Consider the following 25,037-nt stretch of genomic DNA (forward strand, 5'->3'; position numbering starts at 1 on the left):
CCAAGGAGTTTAGCAGCTAGGTCAGGTCACACCCACTGAGTTAACCAGGCGTGTATATGCATAATGGCACCCAGTGTCTGCAAGGTATTTCATTTTTTACTTGCACTTTGGCCTTTCAGTGTTGCCTCACACTGCCCTCTAGTATTGCCAGTGATAATACTACTAATGAAATAATACATTGCTGCTGGTCTTTCTCTTCATGCTTTTTTCCTTTTCTTTGGGCCTGGAAGTTTAGTTTTCTCAGTAGGTCAAAGTTAGTAGCTCAAGAGGAAACTAGGTTGAGAAATCTGGATGTGAGAGAGTGAAATAAATTACTGGTTCTGTTTTCCTTCATACCATAAACATCAGATACATTGAGTAGAGTAGCCGAGATCTTGAATTACTTTGGTCTCTGAATTTAGGTTTGTAGGAAATTTACATACTATAATTCCAAGAAAGTAAGATCTAACTAAGAAACAAGCTGTATGCTCATTTTTAAGGATCTTGTAATATAAGTGGTACCCCTTAAATGAGCTCTAGTTAATTAAGACTGCCAGACAGACAGATACATTTAGTATGTCTGTTGCAAACAGAGAGCAGACATATTAAATTATACAATAGTTATAGTAACATTCTGTACCCCAAAAACAAGGCCCCAAGATGTTAAAAACAAAACAAAACAAAAAACAGGGCAAGACATCTTTGAAAAGAGTGCTTTATTTAAGCTGGCACCAGTGGAACAGTGCAGATGGAGTTTGCAAAGCTATGCAACTGGGTTAGAATTTTGACATACTTTTATACCAATTAAATGGAAAAGTAAAGAGTGAAATGATGAGAGAAGCAATGGGGAAAGCCTATGTTTCCCTTTGCTTGAGGTCAGACATTTTGCAGTTGGTGTTTAGCCCTTATTTTCCTCACAGGAATTCATAGCCCTTGGACTGCAAATTACAGGGACATTAGTCTCTGATTGCTGTTATTCAAACATCCTGATTGGTCTTCTTTTCATTCTTTGAGGAGGCGGTATATCTGCCCTTGAATCTTGGCTCTCTTCTTCAACAACAACACCTTCTTGTTGGCTGCCTTCCGACGCTGGGCTGCCCTGGCCTCCTCTTCTAGGCAGACCTCCTTGAGAGTTGTCTCTTAGGCTTCATGTTCCTTCTGAAGCTGGCTAAGTTTGTCCAACAGTTGGCACTTTTCAATAATGAGTCCTGCAAGCTGGACAATGAGCTGTGTTTCTCTGCGCACTGCCAACCAATTTCTAAGAGGACGAAAAGTTCTCCATGAAATCAAGAGGAGGATCAAAAGACCCACAGCATGAGCCCACTCCATCACAAAAGGCTGCATGACTAGTTGGCTGAGCACAGTGCTGGCCTGGAATGTTCAGTGTTTGATCCAGAACCTAGCAACAGGAGTGGCCCATGGCTGAGCTGGTTAGGAGGTGAATTGATGGGAACTTGGGAAAAGTTGATCTGTCAGGCATCATGGGCTCAGTTTTCCTCTGCTGAGAGATCTTCAGGGGCTCTTATTTTGCTCTCTGTCTTGGAACAACCCAGTGCCACATATCCCCATAAGCCTGCCATGTGCCCATCCTTACAACCCCACCCATTCACACTGGTTACCTCTGGGTTGATGGTGTTATGTAGGTGGGGAAGGAAAATCAATGTTGAGATAATGGTATGCTGTGTCTCCCAATGTCTAAGAAGTGCATTTTTGAAAGACACAGCCTAAAACACTGCCAGAGCACATACTCATAAGTCATTGAAATTATCTTGACAAGGAAGAAAAGTCCTTTGTTCACCAGGATGGTTTCTTCTTCCATCAATAGATATTTTAGTCCCAAATTTATCTACACACCTTGATATCTACACATCTTGATTGTCCACATGCCACATGTTCTTGTGCTTACCCTAATACCACCATCAGAGAATGACAACCAAAAAAGAGAATTACAAGCCAATCTCTCTGATAAATATAGATGGAAAAATCCTCAGTACAAAACTGGCACACATAAGGCAACAAATTATCAAAAAGTTTGTACAGTAAAATCAAGTGGAATTCATCCCAGGAATGAAAGGGTGGTTCAACATCCACAAATCAGTAAATGTAATATGCAAAATCAACAAAGCTGAAGAATCACATAGTCATCTCAATACATGCAGAAAAATCTTTTGACAAAATCCAGTATTAATTCATGGTAAAATCCCCTTGGAAAATTCACATAGATGGTGTATTCCCAATCTGATAAAAGCCATAAATGATAAACCAATTGTCAACATCTTACTCAGAGACCAAAGAAGAAAACCTTTGACTTAAAATCAGGAAAAAGACAAGGATTCCACTATCAACAATTCTGTTAAATACAGTTCTGGAAATATTAGCTAGAGAAATTAAAGGAGAGAGAGAAATGAAAAAGTGTGGGAAAGGAAGAAGTCAATTATCATTATTTGCAGATGACATGATGTTCTACCTAGAAGACCCCCAAATTTCCATTGAAAGACTTCTAGAAGTAACATCCAAAATCAGTTATATAGCTGTATACAGAATCAACACCTAAAAACAATAGCATTCTTATACACAAACAGCAAATTCACTGAGTGAGAAATAAGGGAAACAACACCCCTCACAATAACATCCACATAAATGAAACACTTAGTAATCAGTCTAAGAAAGGAAGTAAAAAAAATCTATACCTTGAAAGTACAGTACTCTTAAAAAAATAAAGAGGATTTCAGAAAATGGAAAGACATTTCTTCCTCATGGAAAAGAAGAAACAGTATGAATCTGTCTATTCTCCCAAAGTTGTTATATTTCATGAAATTCCAATCAAATTACGTTTAGCATACATCCTATATTGAGAGAAATCACTCCTAAAATTCCCCTGGAACCAGAAGAGAGCTAGAATACCCAAGGCAATTCTGGGCAACAAAACAAAGACAGGAGACATCACAATCCTTCACCTGTTCTGTGACTGTTTTTGCAAGAATCCAGTGGAAGCAGTGGCATCATTGTCATTATAGGAAGCTGTGACAGGGCAAAGGATTCCTGGTATCTTAGTCACCAACTCTGTAGCCTTTGTCAAGTCTCTCCTAGAGCCAAACATCACTCACTGAAAGTAACCTTCAGATTTTGAGGCAGATTGAGCTAAAATTGGATTTTTGAGAATTAGATTGTATCCTCGCCTAGCTGAAACAACTGATATATAGAATTATCTCTTTTATTTTATTTAGGTGTTTTGTTTTGCTTGGTTTGAGATAGGTTACCCTTGCACAAGTCGGGCTGGCTTTGAAATCATTTTGTAGTCCAGGCTATGTTGAAACTCGTAGAGATTCTCCTTCCTCAGCATCCAGAATGCTGCGATCACAGGCCTCCTCCACCATACCTGGCTCTGAGTTGCATTTCGGAGGTCAGTTGTCACCCTTTGTACTAAATGGTGGTCAGAACTTTCAGATATAACCGTGCATATTTTTGCCACTAAAGTGCTTTACGTCAGTACTGCTACCTACTTTAGGGCTGGAGTAAATTAAGAGTACCATGATCTTAAACGTAGCTGCAGTTATTAGTATAAAATACTTGGTTGGTAGTGATATTTTAAACATTGATGACTGGTGCCAGGGAATCATTATCAGAAAGTCATCCTCTTGGTGCTAGTAAGTCATGCAGTTTCAAAAGTTCATGGTCTGTAATTTGTATCACAGGACATCTTTTGGAAAAAGATGTGCTTTGGAAGGCTTATGGAAGTAATGATCTCTTGCCCAGTTCCTTCTCCCCTGGTGCCTCCCTAGAGGCAGCCCCTTGGAAGCACTGGTACTCCCAGGTGACCAGGTCATGGTGTTGTCTAGGCAGTGCTCCTCCTGAGCCCAGATCTCTTTCCATGCTTGCTACTCACTCATTGGTGGTGCCTGTCAGGTGGGTGGGTGCTCACCTTAGTTGCCCAGTCTCCCAGAATGTGGGATGACAGCCTGCATTACCCAGACCTGTCTATGTTTCTTTTAGCAGCTCACTCCCTTCTCTGTGGAAGGAAGAGAACACTGGGAGGTCAGAGAAGTAGGTAGGCTTCAAGGCCTGGCTGATATCATATAGATACTGCTTCTCCCCGAGAGTTTCTGGTGGTTCCCAGCTGACTCCATAGCTCAGAGCCCCTGATGTGACTTCCTGTCCCTGGAAATGCCTGTTCCTCAAGCACAACCTTTGCTTTTTATGAACTAATAAATTTTAAATATTATTTTGCCTGTGTGTTTAATACCTTTTTGATTCCTTGTACTTTCCTCCTGTTATGGACCAGACATTGCAGTTGAAGATTAGATTCCCTGCTTTTATAAGCAATTGTATAACATTTCAAATACTGGTTTCCAAATTAGTATTTTCAAATTTCAGCCATATTGTATCTGAGCTACTGAGTACAGAGACATAGTAACTAAGATAAAATGTGTTTTATTACTTTATTTATCTACTGTCAAATTGCCACTTCCACTTCGTCTACAATATTTTCTATGTTATTATAATTGTTGTCTATAAATGGAAATTCTCCTCAAAGTTTTAAATGAGGCTACATATTCAAAATGTACTAGTTCTCAACCTGTCTTTTTTTTTTTTTTTTTTTTTGGCTTTTTTGTTTTTACCGGTACCAGGGATCAAACTCACGACTGCCTGCTTTTGAGGCAGGCGCTTATGCCACTGAGCTAAATCCCCAGCCCCTCTTAACCCGTCTTAGTAAGCCTTAGGATTCATTTGTTACTTTTATAAAAGGTCAAGTAAAAGCACAGTGACAGTGTCAACAAAAGTAAATAAACGGTATCTATTTTGTCAAACTGAAGCTTTAAAGCAATCTTTTTGCATCACTGCAGTGTCCAAAATGGCCCTGAATGCATTTGCAGTAATGGGTAGTTTTTTTCCTTTGCTTAGGTATTCTATCTTAGTCTCTCGTGAGAAAAACTGAGGATATCCTTTTATTAAAAAACAAAACACCAGGGGCTGGGGATTTAGCTCAGCAGCATAAGCGCCTGCCTTGCAAGCAGGCAGTTGTAAGTTCGATCCTTGGTACCAATAAAAACAAAACAAAAAAAAAAACACACCAGAAAACAAAAAAGTCCCATATCTGCTGCTGCTAATTCTTATACCTCATGTCTGTTAAAATCCCCTTTGTTGTCTTACTCCGATTCACATGGTCCTCGAGGACTGGGAAGCAGCAGCCGCAGCCAGTGCCCTACATTTCTTAGTGCAGTCCTCCTGGCTGCTGCAGTTTGGTTTCGTGGAAGCAAAAAAATCCAACTGGAGTAAGGCCCATCATGCCAGGAAGAAGGTTGTTTGAATTCACTCCCTCCACTTCTTGTTTTGTTATGCCCAGTTGATAACTGGATTGTCTTAATGGAGACCGTGCCATGCCAGGGCCGCCTCACACCTCCCCGACTGGCCCTCCAGACTCTTACAAACCATTGAGTAGATGTGGCTCAGGGTTCACCTAGTGAAATCTTTTGGCTCTGACTTTCGAGACCTTGCTGTCCCCAATCCCCGCACACATGAACATGAGAACCATCTGCCACTTCTCACAATCACAGTCCCACCACAGGGAGGTGAGGTCCAGTCTGGCTGGCACCTTACACTTCAGCATACAGTAGGCATGATTGGAATGCCGGCTTCTGGCTTTATGTCCTAAGGCAAAGCTCTTTTTGTTTTCTTTTGAAGCAGTAGCTATGAGGGCCAGAATGCCTGCTAGGAAAGCGTACATCGGGTTACATCTTCTTCCGCTTTGACTGCTGGTTTGAGTTGTGAGCTGGAGGTAGTGGGATGGAGAGAGTACCCAGCTTGTGGTCCTCTTCCCTGCCGGGTGCCAGTGATACCTTTCTTTTAGAGATCTTCAACCTCATGGCTTTCGCTATCTCAGTCATTCTAGGAAAAAAACAAGCAGGACAGATGGACAGGTACATTTAGGGAGGTTTGCAAGAGGGAACAGCATATTCATGCTGCAGGTAAAGACAGAATCCCAAAACTGGCCAACAGCAGCAAGCCCCCAGCAGAGGGGCAGGCAGGATGCTTCCACCCTCTCCTCTCTCCAAGCTAACAGAGAGCTTAAAGTGTTGTTGTCAGAAAATACCCACACACTGTAGCTCAGTGTAAAGGCCCTGGATTCCATCTGCAATATGGGGTTGGGGAGGAGGCATTCACGTGAACAATAAAAACACATATTGAGAGACCACCAAAAAACATCCATACAGATGATGGAAAACCAGGTTCTCTAGATCTTGTTAATAATTATCTTTACTACCTGTATTAATCTATAAAACAGCCAGGATTAAGCACTTGCCGTAAAATCTGAAAGGGCCTAACTCCTGACCACTTGTTTTTCAAGTGCACTGCGTGTGGCAGCAAGTTTATAGACAACCCTCGGAAGCACCTTCAGTGACTGCTGTAAAGTAGAGGCTCCTGAAGAGCACAGTCTGGGGCCCTAGATGCCTTCCATCCACCAAGCAAGGATCCCGAGGGGCTCTGCTGTACCCTGCACAAATCTCTGCTAGCAAGGCTGGAAGGCCCCGGAAAGGCTGTCTACCAGCTATTCCCATTCAGCCAGACAAATGCAGATGCAGCATCCCTGGTAAACAGTGGCTCTGCCTTGCCTTGAAGGGCCCCTTCTATCAACTCTTAAGGCTCTGCCTGCTAAGCTGAAGCTGGGTTCTGTACTCCCAGCCCAGAGTTCACCCCTTGGAACCACACAGAACTCCTCTCTGTAGAGGCAGCAATTCAGAGAACAGAGGCTGCTGTTACCAGAATGCTATGGAAAGGCTCAGGCTCTGAAGCCCAGCAACTCCCTCTTAGTAGGAGAAATCACTATTTTTCTGGACTTCACATTATTCCATTGTCTTTTAGAGAAATTAATGAGGTAACGTGGAAAAATTTAGTATGGTGCAAACAAAGAGACCCTCAAGGTCTAGCTACACATTCACTCACTAAAATCTGTCCTCTGGCCCCATGATTTTCCCGTGTGAAACATTCCCATGCCTTGCAGCGGTACCTTGTGCTTCCTAGTGGTACTAGAGGAAATACATCAGGCACCCTGCATGAAGTTTGTGGTTCTGTGTACTCACCTTTTCTCACTGAGTTTCAAGTCTCGCTGTAACACTGTCAGATCAATCTGGAAGTCACTTATGTGCAAGGCAAGTATGATCACATATGCGGTGATCTTTGCTTTCATAGAATTCGAAATTAAGTTCCGTAAACTGTAAAATCAGCAACAATAAAAAAATAAATTCTAAGAACACAACAAAAACATCCAAATCTATTGTTCCTGCCTTCAATGTTTTCCTGACTTGGGGAAAGGGAAAGGAATTTGAGCAACATCATTTATTCCTTCCAAAGTGCCCAACTCGTACAGAGTGAGCAGGGAGCTAAGCCCAGCATTTCCTCTAAGTGGACAACATACTATGCCCCGCAGTGCTGGAACCCTTCCCTGTGAAGGCCCTCCTGGTCTGTCCCTGCCCTCTCAGCGGGGTAGTCAGGAAGTCACCCCAAACTCAGTTGCTACTACTTCTCCCAAGTATATTCTGGAGCAAGTAACACATATAAGCAAAGAGACAGAAAGAAGCCCGGGTGCCGTGTGGGGTTCTGTCCCCAAAGTCACCACACAGCACTGCCCTTTTCTGTGATACTGTCCTTCCCTAGGACACCAGTTCTGCAGGACATTAGGAGCAGCTCCTCAAAATAGGTGTATAAAGTAAAATAAGTCTTTATTTCAGGGCTTCTCACAGCCTTTAACATTCCTAACAGATAACATTAACTTTCCCAAGGTTACAGTATGTTAATTCATAGCATGTCTCCAGTTCATCTGACTCAGGACCCGCCAAATGGCAGCAATTTCTTCAGCACTGTGTACCCCTGGTGATGGAATTGAAACCAGTCCCCTGCTGTTCATCTCCACCCCACACCTTTCTTTTTCACAGGCAAAACCCCCCAAAATCTACCCTCCTGACCTGCCATTGTTGTAAGTCAAGCAGGTAAAGTGCTTCAGCAGTTTGGTGTTGATGATGTGGGGGATTCCAGGTCCCAGGGCACCTGCAACACAAAGCCATGTTTGATCATTTTCTTGAAAAACCCTCGAGCCATGCCTTACCCATGAGCTGGAAGAGGCTGACAGATGGGTCACTACAATGAGCAGAGCCACACAGCAAGAGAAGCAGATTCCCAAGACCCAGAACAGCCACTGCAGAGAGAAAATATACTCAGCTGTGCTTCTGCATGCAGCTCAAACACGCACAAGAAATGTTTGTGATGGGGCCATGAAGACAGAAAGAACAGACTCCAGTGAGACGTAAGGACGGAGAATTCATGCGACACTAGGAACAAAACCTAGGCTGCAAAGGAAAGCAGAGGAAGAGGAGGAAGACGACTGGAATGTGAAAATAAAAGTACACTGCAAGCATATACCGGCCCTTGGGCACTCAGTCTTGGTAACAATGACTGAATACAGCTGCGACGAAAGTCACATCTCTTGTTGGGTTTGTAATGCTTGGTAGATTATTGCTACCACATAGAGTGGCCTTGGGATTACCATGAGAAATGGACTCGGTCTTCTAAAACTCACATAACACAAACCTGCCACAAAGCCAGTTTTTTTCTTCCTGCATAAGTGATGTTTATTCTAAATCACTTAGCATTTGCATTTTATTAGACCTGGATACTATACTTTGCCTAAGACAGAAGTAGTGAATGTGACTTAGCTCTGGAAACTCCTGAGCAATCACACAACCCAACCTGTCTGCGTTTCCAGAAGAGGAAACAGAGATGCAGGCAGAAGGAGAGCGGAAGCTGGTGAGTCCTCCAGCCATCAGCAGTGCCGTGAGGATCGCACTGCAACAGAGTTTAACATTAAGCAGACACATCTGTTTTCTGCTCTTGTTAGAACTGATCTAAAATTACTGTCAACAGACTGGAAACAACTACAATAAAATGTTATTATGGGCTTACTTTTCCGCTTTATCACTTTCTGAGCTCGAAATCTGATGAGAGTATCTAGAAACCATATACACCGGGCCTGGTGATCTCTGCTCTCCTCATTTGATGGTAAGGACTTCAACGCTTCTATGACAAAGCAGCAGTGGCTGAAACAACACAAAGAAAAGAATACGCCAGGGTTAAGACAGGTCCTGTCAGGACGCGCCCTCTCACAGTGAGCACTGAGACCCCTCCTTTCCGCCACACTCACGGAAGGGCAGGGGCTAGGAAGAGCCAGACAGCATGCGCTAGGTTCTGTGCACATACAAACTCTTGGACCCTCTTGTCTCTGTACTGTAGTACAAAAGCAGCCAGAGACACCACTGACGTTAGTAAATGGTCCTGTGTTTCAGTAAAACTTTACTTTTGTGCCTTTTATTTATAGGCAGCAGGCCAGACTTTATACACTGCTGCATTAATGGTCAGAAGCCTAAGCTCCAGAGACAAACTGACTGGGTTTGTGTCCCCTCTCTGCTAGTGGCTTGACCAAGTTTCTTTATGTCTCTATGCCCTGGCTTCTTCATTTATAAAAACCAATGATTGGGGGGCTGGGGATTTAGCTCAGTGGCATAAGCGCCTGCCCTGCAAGCACACAGTCACGAGTTCAAACCCTGGTACTGATAAAAAAAAAAACAAAAAAATAATGATGCAGCTGCAGGTTCCACACAGTCAGATGTCAACTCCCTCCCTTGAACCTGCCCGAGTTCTTGGGAACCGAGGGTCAAGAAAACACTGGCTCATTACAGATACTTCTTCACTGACACCCTAAGGGCCCACACTTCACGTCTGATTCCTGTTGTTTCCCAATGTCACTCCCTGGACTCCCCATCTGCCCAAAGAGGAGTACCTGTTCTCTTCAATCATCTTCAGTATCTCTTCTGATGTGACCTTCCTGAAAGCTTCAGATGGAGCCTTAAGAGCATCATATTCCGCAGGGGACAGAACTAGTTTCAGGTGAAGAAAAACATCTCCCCAAATTGGAAACATCCAACAAGCTAGCTCATCTCACAGTGACCTCATTTCAGATGGGGAAGATGCGGCTGACAGAGGGGAAGGGGCTCACACAATCTACCGGGGCAGAGTGCAGGGACCAGCATCTCAGACTCTAGCCCAGGGCTTGATTCCTTCTCTTTATACTGAAAGCTACTGAGGCACTTTTCACCTAACCAGGCCCATCGAGAATCAAAATTCTATGCTCCGGCTCTTCCTTTCACAAAATCAATCTGTCTTCGACTCTGGTCTTTAGCCAGTTCAAAAAAATTTTATTGTGACTGTTTGCGGAGAGTGCCTCACACAGAGCTGAGCTGTGGGCACCAGGCGCTTTGCTAAGGGATGGTCTGAACCCCAGGGGTGACTGGTGTCAGCTAGTGACAAGTGCAAAGGTTTAGATGTTTTTATGACCGTCACAAGGTGAAGGACACCTTTAGGAAGTCTGGCTGCATAAACATCACAACATGAAATAAGGCATCTTTTCTGTCACAAAAAGGATACTGTCTTCAAATTTATACACATCTTCAGGCTTGGTTGCATCAGCGTAGCAGGGAGGAAGGTAGAGGGAGTCATCCTGCATGTCGTCCTGGGTGGCATCACTGACCAGTGCTTTCAGTAGAGAGGAAGGGAGTGTTAGTATCACCTTGTGTGCTTTCGGGTTCCCCAGTTAAGATCACAATTGGCCTAGAAACACTGAATCTGAGTGCCTTTGCCACGGTACCCGAAACTGCTCTCCGGGCTGACCCTCGAGGACTGCTACCTACAGGAAGTAGATACGGCACAGGCAAGTACCTCACAGTGGAGCTGGGAGAGACAGACATGCTGAGAAACATTTACAGTACAATATGAAAGAAGGTATAAGGGAGAGGGCTGGGAATGTACGTCAGTGGGAGAGCGCTTGGATAGCGTGTGTGAGGTCCTGGTTCAGTCCCCAACACAACAAGAAATGAAAGGAAATGAAAGATACTCAAAACAGCCTTTAAGGCTTAAGTGGCAAAAAATTTCACCACCCATATGAGCGGAAGAAAATCAGAATATAAAAACTGTAATCAACCCATGAGAATAACAATGTAAGAACTAAATAGACATAAAGATAATGGAGAAGAAAACAGAGAAGTTCTAGTAGTGGCCTGATAGACCAATACTGGGAATGTAGCTTAATTATTTTCCTATTTAATGTCTTTTAATACTTCAAAGTAAACTTAACGAAATTTTAAAAACTTTACTTAGACATTCAAAGTATGTCTATCTAGCTGGGCATGGCGCCACATGCCTGCAGTCTCAGCACTTGGGAGGCTGAGACAGGAGGATCATCATGAGCTTGAGGCCAGCCTGGGATACATAGTGGAATCAAGGCCAGCCTGAATTACATAGCTTCTGTTTAAAAAAAAAAAAAAAAAAGCCAGAAGTTTGCTTGTAATCCCAGCACTGGGGAGGCTGAGGCAGCAGGATCACTGAATTTTGTAGCCTCAGTTACAAAAATAAAAACAAACAAAGTACATCTGAATAAATAGAGAGACCTATTTCTATGTTTCCAGGTAGGAAAACACAATATTGTAAAAATGTTAATTCTCCTCCCACATTAATCCTAATTGGATTTTTGTTTTGTTTTGAGACAAGGTCTGGTCCCAAAATTCAGGCTGGCCTTGAACTCACAACAACCCTCCTGCCTCAGTCTCCCAAGTGCTGGGATTATAGATGTACACAACCATACCCAGCTATTTCCAATTGGATTTTTAAAGGAACTTGACAAAATAATTCTTACTATCACCTGGAACGAAAAGCATACTTTAACAACCAGTACATTTTGAAAAAATGAAAATGGAGGGGCACTCTGCCCTATGAGGTAAGAAACCAGTTAACACGGCATAGTACCTGCCTGGCAAGCACCAGGTGTTGGTCCAGCACTAGGCAGTCAGAACAAGAAAGAGAACACAAGTAACATTTAGAATGTGGTAAAATGCTGAAGATGACTTTAAATCTCCTGAGGATGGAGTTGGGGAATGACTGGCTAATCACTTGGAAAATACAAAAATATAGCAGTAGATCTGTACTAGAAGACAAAAAATAAAAATTTTTTTGTTTTGTTTTGTTTTTACTTTTTTTTGGTACCGGGGATCGAACTTACAATCACCTGTTTGCAAGGCAGGTGCTTATGCTGCTGAGCTAAATCCCCAGACCTAAAAAATAAAATTGTAATTGTATTAAAAGAAAACATTTATATACAGTAATTATCGAGTATGGAAAGATTTCCTTTAAATGTGTAGAATTCCATTCTTAATAAACTTTCGCAAATGTTCTTTCAATGTATTTGAACAACAATTTTAAAATAATATGATTAAATATGCAAACTGTCAAGGACCAAAGAAAGACTCACTGACCCCCAAAGTAAAAAGTGCCTCTGGAGGCTCAATGCCACTATCGCATCAGCCTTTTTGACTCACGGTTCTGGGACTCACAGAAGACATGAGACTTCCACCTTGATCTGTGCCCTGCAGCCGGTAACCTTGTCATCAGGAACAGGGCAGATGCCTAACAGCTCCCACGCCTGTCTCTTTCCCCTTGACTCTAAGTCACAGAGAGCAGCATCACATGCGTGCCCTTTAGTGCTTCCTGACACTCCCTGAGAAGGCCCCCGGCAAACAGGAAGGAATCCAGCCTTAACTCCATCACCTCAGTCTCAATGCTGCCGAAGATCTCAAAGGAAGAAAAAGCTTTCTTTGAGGGCAATTCTTAGCCAAATCCCAGCTGCTTACCTTCCACACCCTTTGCATGGATGATCTCATCTGCAGCTTTAGCTACTGCGAGATTCAAAGATTCACTGCCAACTTTGTTCATTCTCCTGGAGTTCAGAGCGCGTTTCTGTTTGGTGGTACCAAAGGCTTCAATGCAGGAATCCATCTGTGCAAGAGGCAAATCTGTGAGTGGGGGCAGTCTGGGCAAGCACTGCTATCACCAGCTATATAACTACAAGGAAACTCTAGCTCCCCAGGCCATCGTCACCTCACTTCTAAGGCAAGTTGAGTCATTCCTGTTGTACCTCTACACTGTACTTCATAGGACTGCTGCACATATCAGAGGATATTAATAATTTGACATACTTACTTTATAAACTTACATAGGGCCATTTACAAATCAATAGCTTTTCCATCAGCAGAATGAAAATGCTTATAGAATTACAATCGGTAAATTTGTGGCACGCAGCTCACCGCTCTCCCGTCTCACACCCTAATAGACACTGCTAACCGAGCAGTCCCATGCTCTTCTCAAGGCAGTGCTCCAGGCAGCACTGAAGAGTCGATCAATGTGCCGTCCTGGAAATGATCTTTGTAGGAACTTACTACACTGAAAATCCCAAAGCTTAATGTGTTTTAATGTAAAAGTTTCCAGGCACAACCAAAACTTTCTGAATCTTGGACCAAATTCTGCAAGCAAGTGTTAGGCTACATCTCATCAGCCCAGAGAGCAAGTCCCAAACTCTGGCACAGAGCCACATTCAGTTGCCCAAGGCAGAAGCAAGTCTGTTTTGTGAGACCAGGAGGCCTCTGCAGAAGGCAACTGTCCAAAGGCTCAAGAGTGAAGGAGCTGGCACACCAGGAGACTGGAGGTCAACAGCCCTCTATACTAACGGAGCAAGGTGAGGCCAGCAGGAACCGCCTTAGCTCCCTCACTGTGACTCTGTCCTCCTCACCTTTTCTCTGAAAGTTTTGGTCTGATTCTCCAAGATGGGTTCACTCTCAATTGATTCATCTATCAAAATACAAAAACAGAGCGGGGGGAAGCAAACTGTAAGATACACAGATATACATAGTTTTTGTTTCATTTTTTAAGACATGTTCTCAATGTCCCCAGGCTAGGCTAGGCTAGGCTAGGCTGAAACTCACGGGCTCACTTCATTCTTCCTGCCTCAGCCTCCTGCCTCTGAGAAGCCAGAATTATAAGAATGTGCCACCATGATTGGCTCTGTAAGGTCTACAAATACTAATAGTGTTTAAAATTATTTTTTTGCAAGTAATCTAAGAAAACCAATTTACAGAACTTCCATGAGCCTAACATGAATGTATACTGTCAACATTTAATATGTAGCTGTAGCACACAACAGAACAACAGAACAGATAAGGAGTCAAATGAAGGAGTCATCTGTTCCAACTCCTCATTGTATGAAAAAGAAAAACTGAGGCCTCTAGAGGAAAGGACTTGCCTTAGGTGTATTCACCAGGCAGAGGCAATGACAGGGTTAGAGAGCAAGCCTTCAACTCTTTCCATAAATAGTGTTGTTCTTCTGGTAACAAACTTAAAAACAGGCATTAATATGAAATGTGTATTTCTTACATGGTACTCTCCAACTTTCCACTAAGTACTCAACAATCTAGTGGACAAGAGTACAGCTTTGGAGTGGCCTTATATTAGAAGGTATGAAACAGCAGTGCACTCCCAAAGCATCTAACATCTGGAGCTGGGCGTGGTGGCTCACGCCTGTAATCCCAGCACTCGGATCCTTTCGAGTTCGAGACCAGCCTGGGCTACACAGTGAGCTCAAGGCCAGGCTGAACTGCACAGCAAGACCCTGTCTCAAAAAGACAAAAAAAAGCATCTAACATCTGTGCCAGTTTTACCATCAATAAAAACTGAGTATCAGGATGTATGAAGTAAAAAAAAAAAAAAAAAGATGTATGAAATAACCAATGGAGTGTTTAGAACACTGACAAGCACACAGTAAAGACCCAAGATTAATGTGTGTGTGTAGGCATGCATGCGTGCTAATTCACATAAACCACTATTTATAAATTTTACATATATCAATCCTTGAATATGTAGAACCTCATATATATTTTTGTATTTTGTACATCATATGTTTTTGAAAAGTCAATCTAGGTCTAGCAGATTCTCAAAAGAATGGAACCACAGATTAAAGAGAATAAAGTCAAAACTAATACTAATACAGACTCATAGCAATCCTCATGACAATTCTCTATGACCATCTCCTACTACCTAAGACATCACTAAAGATTCAGGCTTTGAGATTTAGAGAGCCAGGGGCCTGCAGTCTGACGGTATTTAAGATTTCAGAAGATCTCACTCTAGCTCTGTGCACTGTAAGATGTTGAAGAGAAGCAAGTAACTTCATTAGATTAAAAAAAATTACTATAGTGACTTTCCATCCACATGGAAATTATTCTCTTACCTTTAAGGAGTTTCTTTCACCTACCAAAGATTCTAAAACCTCCACTTGCAAAGCAGTTAAGAATTAAGAAAAGTCTTAGAAAAGAATTTTCTTTGAGACAGGTCCTCCAACATTCTACACTGATCACTGTTCAACCCGCTTTAATGGTTGGTTTCTGATTCTACCTGTAACACTGTGGAGACAGGGTTGGTGTCATCCACAGCCCCTAGCTTGGTGCCTGGGGCATAGTAGGTCATAAAAAAGCTTGCAAAATTTACACGTTTGAAAACTTCAAAAACAAAAAACTGGGCCAGCCAAGTGTGAAGTAGGAGGACTGCAAGTTCAGGACAGCCTAAGCCACTCAGTGAGACAATGTCTCAAAGGACAATAACATAAAAACGAGGGCTAGGGACTTCAATGGTAGAGCACTGCCTAACATGCATAGGGCCCTGGGTTCAATCCCCAGCATTGGAAATAAAACAAAACTAGCAGAAACGCAGCCTTGTAGAAAGTTACAAAATGTGCTTTACAGGACTGAGGGTTTAGCTCAGCAATATAAGCGCCTGCCTGGCAAGCATGAGGACATGAGTTTGATCCCGGTACCAAAAAAAAAAAAAAAAAAGTGCTTTACACACCACAAACTTAAATGAACTCACACTATGCAGTGTTACTGCACAGTCCCTGAGCCCTACCTGCAAAGAGTGGCTGCATGTTGAACAATTCAGCATCATACACTTCCATTTGGCCAGAGGTCTTGTTTAAAATCCCCACAAAGTGCCTGAATAAAGAAGAAACACCACAGGAGTTGTTCAGGGTACTGTTTATACAACTTCCTTTTCCTCACCCTTCCTTCTGTCCCAACAACCCAAGGAATGCACTGACCTGCATGCATGGAGAGGGAAAAGGAAGGGATGGGAAAGGAAACGTGAGGGATATGTGGAATAAAAGGCTTCCTGGCAACATTGGTAGCCAACCATCTGATGTACTCTTCTGAGGCATAAGAATCTACAATTATGCTTTACACCAATTTTCTTTTGCTTTTGGTTTTTGAAACGGGGTCTTACTAGGTAGCCCAGAATGGCCTCAAACTTATGGTAATCCTTCTGCCTCAGCCTCCCAAGCGCTGGTATTAGAGGCATGCACTCCTGTGCCCAGATGTGCACTGAATTTTATGGAGGCAAATAATGAGAAAATACCAATACAAAATAGAGCACCTTTACAAGGACATGATACAGTATTAAGTTGTAAGCACTTACACATCAATCTGCCTTCTATCAGGGCATGGCTCTGAGAAGGCCCTCTGGTATCACCATAGAGACCCTGTGTGCCTCACAACCTCCCTCAGAACTACAGACCATCCGCTCAGGACAGTCCTCATTATACAGGAGTCAGTAAAGGGCTGAGCTGCTCAGTCATTGCCAAGACTGGATAGAAACTGCGGGCTGTCAGTGTCTCAGCCAAACCTCCCCATCACCCTTCCCCCTTACCCTGTCCTTCATCATTACCTGCATAGAGAGTTACATTTGAGGGCTCCAGTCCCAAAATTGTTTCCAACATAGGAAAGTCTGTCAGTTTCAGCTGCCTACAATGCAGAGAAAAAGGTAATCAATTAACAACCAATGCTGAAAGATATTAAGCATTTGAAGAAGCTTTACAATCCTGGATCATAGTGGATTACTGCTAGAGACCTTCTAGGAAATGATCCTATCCCACCATCTGCACAGGAACCAGGCATACCCCTGGGGGAAAGGCAAAAAGACATTTGAAGGAAGGCCTAGACAGTGCTGGCTTCTAACTGATAAAAAAAGTTTTGGAGGGAGCTGTGCCACAGGACCCAACACAGAAGCCCTAACAGATATGCAAAGTGATTCTGCAGGCAACTTCTTTACCCAAAATCCAACATTTTTGATCTTTGCCTGCTTCTCCAATGACTGCTCTTCACAACCTCGGGAGCCCTAGAAATGACAGATTCACTTCCTAGTCACAGCCGAACTTTTCTTCTTCCCTGCCTTGGTCCTTCCTATCCTCTCCTCTTGGAACACCAAGACACTGGCTCTCAAAACCTCCCACATGCCTCAAGGCTCTGGCACCTTCCACCACAAAGGCACTCTGGCAAACAGAGACCTCTCTTCCCACTGAGCTCACTCTGTCTTACATTCTTCCCTCCAACTGAGCTTTGTCTGCTGCACAAGCTCACAGATAGTAGTCCTTCCTTTAGAGCAGAGGTTCTCAACAATGTGGTGCTGTTGGGAACCCTTGAAGCTGGAAATTGACCTAAGACATGATCCATAGGTGACCCTACCAAAAAACAAAGAGCTCCCAGTCAACCATGTGAAGAAGCTAGAGCCCAGAAAAACAGCAAGCTCCCGGACAATTCAAGCAATGGGTTGTTAGGCAGAGGAGCTGAAATTGACATCATCCTTCCCAGTATATAAATAAACATGCTGCCTTGGTTGAGCAGTATCAGTCCTCCCATTGCAAGAGTAAGGGCTCCACCTAACCCCAGCTTTGTCTCTTTATTTTCTCATCCTCTCATGGTCCTTCGTCCCAAGAACCTCACGAGCCACAAGGGTTGTGGTATACTGCCACTAGTTTCTAGCAGATAGAGCCCTGAGACTCTACACCTGTGATGCATAAGCCTGTCACCCACAAAAACAGATTATCAGTACCAAATCAGTAGGTCCAAAACCCCGCGCTGGAGCAGGAAGGCCCTCAGAGTAGGGCCAAGTGTAACATAGCTGTTTCCCCAGTAGCCTACTGCACTGGGATACAATAGATGTTCAATAAATGCATGTTGAAAAAATGTATGAAAAGAAGCATTTGATCAAAAATCCAATACTTGTGGAGCCTATCCTCATTCGCAAGCTGTCAGAGCTCACATGAGTTCTTCCAAAATTCATTTGCTACAATCCTCCTTCTCCCCTGTGCCCCCCCTTTTGTCCACACCAAGGGGCCTCCTGAACTATGCAGAGCGGAATCCATACGAACTATAGCACTTACCAAGATCCGCTGACTCCTCTTCCTAGGGTTTGCGGAGTCAGTGCTGTTGTATAAAGTGAAGCGCAGGTTGCCTGGATTCTGCAGCTTCCCATTGGAGAACTGAACTGGAAGAGAGCAGCCCAAGAATCAGATGACAGCAGGATACAGGGGAGGAGGAAAGCGAGTGTTACTGATAGACATGGAAATTCAAAGCGGGGCAAAACGAAGTGTGGGTGAAGTTTGGAAGGGAGGTGATGGAGACCAGTGGCTCCCGGCCCAGGTAGACACTTGACGCGGGACCGAAGGACTGCAGGGGAGAGGGTTCGGAAGTGTGCTCCAGTACTACGGTCTTTACCCAGTACTGCTCTCTGCTTCTCATCCGGCTCCCCACAGTACTGCCACCTCGCGCTGCGTACCACCTTTGCCGCCATCCCGGCAGTGAAGCCTAAGGAACAAGAGCGGAACTATCACCAAGCTGGTTAGCACGCGAGTTCCCACAACCTACCGCGAGCCGGAAGAGGCGTGGCCTCTCCGGGACCCGCCCAGATCGCGCGTAGGCGTGGTCCGCCCCCTACTCTCTGGGGCACGTAGGTCCCTCCCATTTTCTGTTCCACCCATTTCGAGCAAGGAATCGCGCGCTGCTCTAGGCCCGCCCGTGGGAGGCGCAGCTCCTGATTGGCCCAGCGCTCTCCGCGCCTTTGCCTTGCAGGTTTATCAGGACTGGAGTCCACGCACAGGTCCTGCTGCTTCAGCCGAGCGGCGTGTGAGGCTTTCGCCACTGTGGAGATTCGTCTTTCTCGTATCGTGACAAAGATACCTCCCTAAGACCTCGAAAGACAAAGGCACATTGAAATTTAAAGTTCTCTGGCGGGAACTGTAAATGAAGGTGACACCTGGTACCAGAGCCTCTGTCTCCCATCCATACACGTGAGCCCCCAATCCTTTAATCCTTTAATCCAAGATTTGACCACAGCTCCTCGCCACGATCTCTCCAACAACTGAGGCGTGCACCCACCTGTGCAACCCGAAGAGGATGGACCAGGTGGTGAGAGGCTCAGCAACTTCTAAGTATAGGGGCGGCGGGGTCGCGGTTAGAAGACAGGATTTTGACCCTCTTTTTTCTACTGACTCAACAGCCGTTTTTTCCTCTTGGAAACTCATCAGAGTAGGAAAAGGCAAAAGCATGACTTTTGTGTCTGTGTTTTTGAAACAAAGTCTGTGTAGCCGAAGGCTGGCGTCATTCAACCCTTCCTCAATCTCGTAAATGCTGTGTTTGCAGGAATGTGATATCACACCTGGCCAAAAGCAGAGTCCCAGGTCCAAGACTCGCTTGCCCAAATGCTGTACTGCTCATGACTGATTAATCTCTGTTTTCCAAATTGCCAGCTTTTAAGAATCTGCCCCTAAATACCCAGGAGCTTCCTGATAGCCCTAACATTTTCATGCCCCACTGCCTGGCACTTGTCACACGTTTCTAATGACCCACTCTCAGACTTATTTGTCTTGAACCATTTAAACTGTCAACCGGATACCCATTTACCTCATAAGACTATAGTACTTTTTATAGACAAGGACTGCTATCATTTAGGTTTTAAATGTACCCCCAAGCATTAAAGGCTTGTTCCTCAAGCTGTAGGAAAGTGGTAGAAACTTTAAGAGCCCAGTAGAGATCCGCAGGTCCCTAAGGGATGCGCCCTTCCTTTCTCACTTTTAGTTCTTGGCCCCGAGGTAAGTGGGTTTGCTCTAGCACATGCCTTGATGTGCTGTGTGGCCACATGACCAAACCAGTGGGGTCAGTTAGTCATATACTGAAATCTCCAAAACTATGAACCAAATTACACCTTCCCTCTCATTAGCTGATATTCTATTTTGATACAGTAATAGAAAGTTGACTCACACAGACTCTCCCTAAATAACTACCTTACAGCCATCACAAGGCATTAACATTGACATTACTACCATATAATTTTCACACTCCATTCATATTCACCAATTGTCCCAACAAGAATTTTATAGCAAAAGGAACTTGTCAAGAATCAAGTGTTGCTGGGGGTTTAGCTCAGTGGCATAAGCACCTGCCTGGCAAGCGCAAGGTCATGAGTTTGATCCCTGGTTCCAAAAAATTACAGGTTGTATTTAGCTGTCAGTTCTTTCTCTGGTTGACCCTATGGAATTGTTCAGGAGGGGAAAAATAAGAAAAAGAGTCTTGTCTAATTTTTTGTCTGTGCCCCCATTTATATGTTTGTCTCTAACCTTATTTGTGTTTATTCATAAACAGTTGAGTTTATAATAAACAGAGATTTAGTTTTCTTCACTGTTCTGTTTCCAACTCCTGGAACAGTGGCTGCACAGAGTACCCCTTCAGAAAATGTGGAATGAATGAGAAATGGGTCTGAATCATCAATAATCCTAGGAGCCTAGCACAGAAACTAGAACTCAAAAATGTTTAGTATTTGATATATTGAATTTGAAATCAGCTACATAGGGTTTACGTATAATACTCTGCAAATATGTGTTGGTTGAATGGAAATGAACAGCTAAGTCAAAGTTAAAAAGTGACAAAGAAAACAGTAGTGGCTGTAAGAGACCAAATGTAGATCCTAAGATAAGAGTTTCGCCCTTGGTGCCAGCGATAATGGTATTGCTAGTATCTCCAGTCCTGTCAAATCTTCTGAATCAGAATCAGTAGATGATATGAGTATAACTGAAGTTTGGGAAGCTCTTGTTATACCAGGTTTATTCCTTCTTAAGGCAATCTTTGCAGTCATACACATTCTCTGAAAGTCTTCAGGATTGGCTGCTTTGTTACTGGGGAAAATAGTGAAGAGCAGCATGCACCTGAGAGGAATGAACACTCTCAGAATTACCACAGGCAAAAATTCAAAGTTATAAGATGTTCTATCTGGAGAAGGAAGTGTTATTGATGGAGAGGCTGTAAAACAGATTGTAATATACCCCTGTGTTGTTGAATTATTTAGAAGTGATTCAAAAGAAAAAAAAGTGATTCAAAACACGCATACAGTGTATTTGTATATATATATAGATGCATAAATAACTGAGGTTGAGCAGGATGGATGGAATGGTATTCAGGCAAAGACCAAAAAACAAAAATCTATAACGTTCTCTTCTAGATTAGAATCATGAAGAATTAGAATCACCAAGAAAAATTTTCACGTATTTTGAAATGTTTTCTTCTCTTTGAACTAAAATAGATTTTTAAAAAGAAGAATTGTGCATTAAAATGTTTGTCAATTTAGTTTGGAAACCAAGACTTACAGAATTCACTTTCATTTTTCAGAGAACACAGGATTTTTGGAGAGAAACAAAGTCCTCTTTTCCTGGGGTAATATCGCCATCTGCCGGTGTTTCAGGATATTGCTAGTGAAAACTTGAAGGCAAGTCAGATGGTTTGTTGTGATTCAGCCTGTACTCTGAAAATCGCTTCTTCAGCCTGGTCTCTTCCTCTCTTGTGCCTCTGTCCCTCCTTTTCCTTATTTCCTAGGTTTACATGTTTCTTCTTGCTTTTCTGTTGTGTTCTCTGTCATTCCTTTCTCTTCATTCATGTCACCCATGCAGATTCTACATGCTCATACCTGTAAACATGAGCAACTCTTCATAAGGCAGACTTCACCTGGAATAACCCCCAGCCCCTCACTGAATCTGCCTCCTTCTGAATCTACAGCTGTAGTTCCCCCTACAGTTCTAGTCCTGCTTTCCAGAGCCACATAGGACAAAACCAGTGCCTCTGTCCTACGTACTTTAAAAACCTGATCACTTTAAAAACCTACACACTCTTGTATGTAGTTTCTCGTTGCTGGACACAATACCTAACCAAATGACCTAAAAGAGAGGTTTAATTTGGCTCATGTTTTAAAGAGATTCATTCCATGCCCAGCTAATTTCAGGTAGAAACACCACGGTGGAAGGGCTGCGGTTAAACAAAACTGCTTACCTCATTGTGGCTGGGAAGCAGAACAGGGCAACAGTGCCTGAGAAGAAGGGGCAAAGGGTCACACACAGACCCCCACATTTCCATGACCCGCTGACCCACCAGACCTACCAAAAGTGTGCTCTGAGTATCCCGAGGGGATCCCAGAGCCAGGTGATCTAGGTGACACTCCATCCTGGCTGCCTTATTTGCTTTGCATTTATCTCTTCGTCTCTTACTTCAGTGATTCCTCCCCAGCTTCTCACACACCAAAATTTGTAGGTGCTTCCTCATCTCGATCACCTCCTGACTATGCCGGCATATTTGGATCCTTCTTACCCTGCGAGGCCCTGTGTGGGTCACTGCTGCAGCTCTGCCCTGGTCGCACAGAACGGGGATAATCTGTCAACTCCCTTGTTCCAGAATATTCAGTGCTTCTCCATCAGGTGCACTTATCCTAAGCATCTATACTTCTTATAGACAATTTAGTTGGGATTAACCATAAGCAAAAACTCCTGACTTTGCTTCTGTTAAACTACATCATTCCTTCAATTTTTTATAAAAAAGATTCAGATTTTTATAGCATGTATCAAATTTAAGCATATTCGATTTGTCCAATGAAATATTTCAATTTTCTCCCAAAATGTTAGATTTTTTAAAAATATCAAAGCAATACAGATTTGGTGTAGAACATTGAGAAAATACAGAAAAATATAAAGAATTATAGTAATCCATGATCCTACCCTACCTAAAGGCAGCCATCAACTATCTGGTTTTCTCTCCATCTATATGTATTATAATTGATATATATATATATATATTTGGTACCACAGATCAAACTCACGACCTTGCGCTTGCCACGAAGGTGCTTATACTGTTGAGCTAAATCCCCAGCTATAATTGATATATTATATTCAGTGTGATAGCTTCTCTTTCTAGAACTTAGCATCATCCTGCAAGCATTCTCTCAAATCTCATATGACACTTTGTTGAGTGTTACCACAGTGCTTAGAGACCCAGTCCTTTAGCTGACCATTTAACCTATTTCTATTTTACCACTATGTATATTTCTGCAAACATTTTGAGCAAGCATTTTTGTACTTTTTTTGAGGGTAGTGGGATCAAACCCTGGGTTTTCTATGTACTAGGCAAGTGTTCTATCACGAACAGTAGCCTCAACCCATGTCTGCTTTCTTTTTTTTGTACCAGGGATTGAACTTGTGACCTCATGCTTGCCAGGCAAGTGCTTAAGCCACTGAGCTAAACCCCCAGCCCCCATGTCTGCTTTGTAAAATGAGTTACTTTGAATGATGTCCTAGGGTTTTAAAGATTCCTAATAGTCAATTAAATTTATCTTCGAAAAAAGTTTAGATATTTTAAAATCTTTGGCCTTCTGATATTGTGCAAGGCACTTTAGAAGGTGAAAAATGGAAATACACAATCTCAAAGTGGCAGAGGTACAACACTTGCCTAACATGCATGAAGCCCTGGGTTCAGTCTCCACATATGACTCTTGCTCTCAGAAACTAATTTCCTAAAAGAAACTTTTTTTTTGTCTTCTTTATCAGTACCAGCGATCAAACTCACTACCGCACACTTGCAAGGAAGGCGCTTATGCTGCTGAGCTAAATCCCCAGCCCCCCTAAAAGAAACTTTAAAAAATGAGAAATAGCAGACTCTAGGGTAGATAATGCCAAGTTGTAAGAACTTTTTAGCTGTATCAGTTTAATTGCCCAGTCATGCTCTGCATAGGTCCCAGACAGCTCATGGAAACCGTCGTTTAAAGGCACGTGAGCACTGCATAGACACTGCATGATCACTGCATGAGCACTGCGTAGACACTGAGCACTGCATGAGCACTGCATAGACACTGCATGAACACTGCACAGGCTGGACCCTAAAAATATTTAGTCTCCTGTAGGGAGAGATTATATTGTTTGCACAGTGCCCTGAGCGCCTCCTAAAGCTCCTTAAAACCCCTGTACAAACAGCTTTCTTGGGTATTCTCATCAGAACCACTTCTTGGCTGGTGGGAGCTTCACTTCCTTGTCTTTATATCTTTTACTTTCTTTTTTTAATTTTAAAGAGAATAAAAAAAATACAATGTAAAAAAATGAAACAGAACAGTGAGAACAATATTGGATTTCAAAACCAAGATATAAGGAAATCCTCCACAGTTGCTATATTACATGTCACTATGCTCTGAATAGATGCTCAGACTACTGGTTTAGGCCTGCAAAGTCAATCAAACAATAAAAGCATTAAGTTATTTTTTCACTTCAGCTGTATCATCTCAGCCTGTGTCCCTCCACATCAGCCAGATGCTTTCAAGTGTGATAAAGGGGGTGTCTCCTTGTCTCTTAGCCTACACGGCTGGCTCATGGAAGGCATGGGTTGGCTTCTTGGTTCTCCTCCCAGCCTGCATGGCTGCCCCTGGCTCATAGGAGGGCAAAGATTGGCTTCTTCTTTTACTTTCTTGCCTTTGTATCTTTTAAGTAAATTTGCTTGTACCCCACCTTATCCATCTACAATTTCATTTTTGTCACTATGGAATAGAGTGCCCCACATTCTAGTAAATACAATTACTATTTTGCATTTGTTACATCTCCTTTTTGTTTCTTTTTTTCTTCATTGTTTTTGAATTGAAATTTTTTTAGCTTTTCATTTTATTTCCACAATTGCTTTATTTAATGTACCTCCTTGTCTATAGTGTTTTCAACAGTTGTCCCAGGGCAGAGGATGGCAAATTTGACTATTTTAGTTTTCTGGGGCTATTATAACAAAACAGCACAAAGTGGTTGGCTTAAACATTTATTTCTTGCAGTTGTGGAGGTTTGGAAGTCTAAAGTCAAGGCTGTTTTGAGTCAGGGTGAGATTGCCTCTTTCCTGAATAGTAACTGTTTTTTCACTCTAGCCTCACATAGCAGAGACAGAGTTCTTATAAAGGCACGGATTTTATAACAGTTCCATTCAAAATTCATATGTTGAAGTCCTAGACTCTAAGATGGCAGTATT

The 25,037-nt window shown here is 42.9% G+C and overlaps 1 protein-coding gene across 2 annotated transcripts in view; it reads right to left on the bottom strand.

Moving 5' to 3' along the window:
• Positions 1-678: 678 nt before the first annotated feature.
• The window catches only part of Polr1e (RNA polymerase I subunit E), a 28,862-nt gene continuing 4,503 nt past the window's right edge, over positions 679-25,037 (bottom strand). Inside the window, exons 2-13 of one of the 2 annotated variants that reach the window (XM_063225319.1) lie at positions 18,450-18,539; positions 18,116-18,219; positions 16,621-16,697; positions 15,808-15,893; positions 13,643-13,701; positions 12,708-12,852; positions 10,453-10,560; positions 9,809-9,905; positions 8,935-9,068; positions 7,941-8,022; positions 7,059-7,190; positions 679-5,865 (exon numbers count right to left, since the gene is read on the bottom strand). In XM_063225319.1, the coding sequence (XP_063081389.1) occupies positions 5,709-5,865; positions 7,059-7,190; positions 7,941-8,022; positions 8,935-9,068; positions 9,809-9,905; positions 10,453-10,560; positions 12,708-12,852; positions 13,643-13,701; positions 15,808-15,893; positions 16,621-16,697; positions 18,116-18,219; positions 18,450-18,525 (1,257 nt within the window). In that variant the 5' untranslated portion in view covers positions 18,526-18,539 and the 3' untranslated portion in view covers positions 679-5,708. Of the gene's footprint in view, positions 5,866-7,058; positions 7,191-7,940; positions 8,023-8,934; positions 9,069-9,808; positions 9,906-10,452; positions 10,561-12,707; positions 12,853-13,642; positions 13,702-15,807; positions 15,894-16,620; positions 16,698-18,115; positions 18,220-18,449; positions 18,623-25,037 lie in introns of those variants that run through there. The other variant, XM_003470879.5, reaches the window with a different exon arrangement.

This window comes from Cavia porcellus, unplaced genomic scaffold (genome assembly GCF_034190915.1).
Source record: "Cavia porcellus strain 051 isolate PalLab524CR breed Dunkin Hartley unplaced genomic scaffold, mCavPor4.1 scaffold_1, whole genome shotgun sequence".
In the NCBI taxonomy this organism is placed as follows: Eukaryota; Metazoa; Chordata; class Mammalia; order Rodentia; family Caviidae; genus Cavia; species Cavia porcellus.